This window comes from Perca flavescens, chromosome 6 (genome assembly GCF_004354835.1).
Source record: "Perca flavescens isolate YP-PL-M2 chromosome 6, PFLA_1.0, whole genome shotgun sequence".
Classification (NCBI taxonomy): domain Eukaryota; kingdom Metazoa; phylum Chordata; class Actinopteri; order Perciformes; family Percidae; genus Perca; species Perca flavescens.
In genome coordinates, this window is record NC_041336.1 from 3215795 (window position 1) to 3220308 (window position 4514).

The 4514-nt window shown below is 40.9% G+C and overlaps 1 protein-coding gene across 2 annotated transcripts in view; it reads left to right on the forward strand.

Annotated features, from left to right (window-relative positions):
- The first annotated feature begins 4273 nt into the window (after positions 1-4273).
- LOC114557213 (semaphorin-4A) overlaps positions 4274-4514 on the forward strand; it is a 38214-nt gene continuing 37973 nt past the window's right edge. For both annotated transcript variants that reach the window (XM_028580585.1, XM_028580586.1), the window contains exon 1: positions 4274-4484. In XM_028580585.1, the coding sequence (XP_028436386.1) occupies positions 4370-4484 (115 nt within the window). In that variant the 5' untranslated portion in view covers positions 4274-4369. The remainder of the gene's footprint in view (positions 4485-4514) is intronic.

Below are 4514 nucleotides of genomic sequence, written 5' to 3' on the forward strand. Positions count from 1 at the left end.
ATACACAGACACACAGAGACACACACAAATACACACACACACAGACACACACAGAGACACATACACTGACACACACACACATATACACACACACACACACACAGACACACACAGAGACACATAAACAGACACACACACACACACGCAGAGACACATAAACAGACACACACAGAGAGACACACACAGACATAGAGACACACACAGACACACATACACACACACACACACACAAAGACACACACACACACACACACACAGACACAGAGACACACACACACAGAGACACACACATATACATACACACACACAGAGACACACACATATACATACACACAGACACAGAGACACACAGACAGACACACACACACACACACACACACACAGACACACACAGACATAGAGACACACACAGACACACACACACACACACACACACACACAGACACAGAGACACACAAAGAGACACACACACACAGACACAGAGACATACACACACACAGAGACACAAACACAAAGAGACACATACACACACACAGACACAGACACACACACAGAGACACACACACACACACATACACACAGACAGACACACACAGAGACACACACACAGACACAGAGACACACACAGACACACACATACACGCACACACACACAGATACACACACACACACACACAGACACAGAGACACTGATTTGCAGATGTCTCTTTCTCTTCTAGTCTAGGGGGGAAAAGTCTGTCTGTGCCATTCGGCATCACGTGATGGACACTGGGAGTTGTAGTTCCACTGTTTGGAGGCTCAGTTTGCTGTGTGTGTGTGTGTGTGTGTATGTGTGTGAGAATGTGTGTGTGTGTGTGTGTGTGTGTTTTTTGGGAGTTGTAGTTCCACTGTTTGGAGGCTCAGTTTGCTTCGCCTGAGGACACTCCCTCTGCAGGATGCCAAGGAGGCTCATGGGAAATATATATTTTTTTCACTTTTCAAAACGACCGAAAGGACATACGGTTCGTCTTCCCAGCTGGACAAATCTGTAACAAGTAGGATTATATCATCATGGAGTTATAATCTTATAACCTTCTTTGTTTTCACTTCATTAAACTTTCATCAGATGGTATAAACTCTCAGAGTAAAGTTGTGATATTAGGTCAGCGATGTGTGTAACGTTAGGCCAAAGACGAGCAGGATGAACGATATAAAAGATGCTGTAAGATCCATCTGGTCCCATGCTTTTATTTTGAAGGAAACGTCTCTTTATTTGCCTTTTTATGAGTGTCAACATCAATCCGTACTCTCTTACAAAACCTTTAAAGGGCCCATATTATGCTCATTTTCAGGTCCATAATTGTATTTACACATGAACACACCTCCCTGTAAGACCAGCACGCCCAGAATGCACCTGAACACACCTCCCTGTAAGACCAGCACGCCCAGAATGCACCTGAACACACCTCCCTGTGAGACCAGAACGCCCAGAATGCACCTGAACGCACCTCGCTGTAAGACCAGCACACCCAGAATGCACCTGAACACACTTCCCTGTAAGACCAGCACGCCCAGTATGCACCTGAACACACCTCCCTGTGAGACCAGAACACCCAGAATGCAACTCAACGCACCTCGCTGTAAGACCAGCACGCCCAGAATGCACCTGAACACACCTCGCTGTAAGACCAGCACGCCCTTTGTCTTTTAAGGTGGACTGAGACCTCGAGAGGGTTTCAGGTTTAACACATCGGTTAGAGACACACAGATTTCAGATACTTTACTGCAGTAAAAGTACTAATACCACACTGTAAAAATACTCTGTTACAAGGTAAAGTCCTGTATTGAAAATGTTCTGAAGTAAAACTGAAAAGTCTGTAAATATTATCATCAAAACTGTACTTTTTTCCCAAGATATTAGGACTTTTTATATTGAAATATTAGGACTCTTTATATTGAAATATTAGGACTTTTTATATTGAAATATTAGGACTCTTTATATTGAAATATTAGGACTCTTTATGTTGAAATATTAGGACTCTTTATGTTGAAATATTAGGACTTTTTTATGTTGAAATATTAGGACTCTTTATGTTGAAATATTAGGACTATTTATGTTGAAATATTAGGACTTTTTTATGTTGAAATATTAGGACTCTTTATGTTGAAATATTAGGACTTCCTGTTCCTTCAGTAAAAGAACTTAGTTCAGTGTCTGACCTTTAAACTACAAATCATTTCCTAATGTTTCTTTAAGCACCAAGTTCGTCTCTATAAAAGGCAACAAATCATACAAAGAATTATTGATTTATTATATATAAGATGTATTGTTTTTATTGAACTGTGTGGAATCTGGAAAAAAAGATCCTTCAGAGGTTGCCCCGCCCACAGGAAGTGATGTCACTACTCGTCATGCTGGACAGAAAACTCACTGTGTCAGCAAACATGGCTGGCTGATTGGTTGGCTGGCTGATTGGTTGGCTGACTGGCTGACTGGCTGGTTGGCTGGCTGGTTGGCTGGCTGGCGGGCTGACTGGCTGATTGGCTGGTTGGTTGGCTGATTGGCTGGCTGGCTGGTTGGTTGGCTGGTTGGCTGGCTGGCTGGTTGGTTGGCTGGTTGGCTGGCTGAGACCTGACTTGAAATCTAGCTCAGAGACTTGAGACGTGAGTTGAATTCTAGCTCAGAGACCTAATACTTGACTCTAACTCTAGCTCAGAGACTTGACTTGGACTCTAGCTCAGAGACTTGTCCCAGAGAAGCATTGTCACATGTTGTTGCTGTAAGACTTGTATTTCCTTGCAGATCAGTTGTTTCTTCGTGTGCCGACGAGTGAAAACGGAAACCAGAACGAACGGAGGAAGTGAAACAACCAGTCACCCAGAGAATCTGCCTTCTTCTTTCTATGTCTCTGAACGTTAAAGTCAACAGTCTTCTCCACATCACATGTCGTAACAACGCTAAAACTACTGTTCATGAGTCTATTTTATCTTGTTTCTGTTCTTTATCAGCTGACCTGGCTACTTGTATCTTTTAGAACTGATTTTAAAGTCTTTTAACTTGTTTATTAAGCTTTAAATGATGCCGCTCCTCCATTCATCAGTGCTTTTATTTCATGTTTATGTTGCAGCCGGATCTCGAAGCTTCTTCACTGCTTTTCTTTTAACCCTACTGTTGTCTTCGGGGTTGAATGTGACCCATTTTTATAATGTTTCTATATCCGAACATTTGGGTTTTCTTTCGAACAAATTGTCCAAGAAATTAACGTGGATGGTTTCCTGAAGGGGTCTTAACAAGTTAAATATATGATCAGTTCACTACTTTCATTGCATTTGGGGTTTTTCAGTCAATTTCATAGCATTTGAAGAAGAAAAAAATTGATAAAAGAACTTTGAAAAAAGTGACGAAATGTTAGTGACAAAAATGTAAAAAAGAAAGTGACAAAAATGTTAAACATGACAAAAATGTCAAAAGAAGTGACAAAATGTTTAAAAAATGTGACGCAAATGTAAAAAAAGTGACAGAAATTGTTTACAAAAATGTGACTTACATGTTAAAAAAAGTGACAAAAATGTTTAAAAAGTGACAAATGTCAAAAGAAGTGACAAAATGCTTAAAAAAATGTGACTTAAATGTTTAAAAAAGTGACAAAAATGTCAAAAGAATTGACAAAATGTTTAAAAAAAAGTGACAGAAAAAAAAAAAAAAAAAAAAGTTTAAAAAATTTGGGAAAAATCCACAAAAACTTCAAAGAGCTCAGAGAAAGAAAAAGTGAAAAGAACATCGGGGAAAGCCCCAAAAGTGTCGAAAAAGACAAGACAAAACCAAACGTTACGCCACAACTTTTTTTCGCTTTCAAAACTCTTTTTTAAAACGCTTTTCTTACAGGGTTTTTTTATGCTTTCTTGACATTTTTGTGATGCTTTTGAAATATTTTTTGACTCATTTCGAAAAGTATTTTTTGGGCGTTTTCATGCACTTTGGGTTTTTTTTTCTTGACGCTTTTCGGCACTTTTTCCGATATGAATTAACTGGTTCATATCACAACTTCACCGGCTACTTCAGCAGCTTAGAACTGATTTTTAAAGTTGTTTTTAAGTATTTTTTGGCATCCTCCTATTACCGTTTTTTACAGTTTCTTTTTCTTTTACAGTGCAGCATATTGTCTGATGGTTAAACAGGCTTTTAGCCCTGCCCTCCCTCCCTCCCTCCCTCCCTCCCTCCCTCCCTCCCTCCCTCCTCCCCCCCCCGACCTCAGACCACAGTAAAGAGGAAGCTTCACTGTGGTCCCGCTGACTGTTTCTTCAGTCGCTCTCCGACAGAGCTCAGTCGCTCCAATCGTGAGCTGCAGAAACAACGCAGGAGGAAAAGATCTTCATCCCTCTTTCCTTCATGCCTCCATCCATCATCCCTCCATCCATCATGCCTCCCTCCATCCTACTCTTCTTCTTCGGCCTGCTGAGCGCTACTGGCTCGCTGCCTCCTCCACGAACCACCTTCCTCCTCCGTAAGTCCAACCAACATTTCTAGATAGATA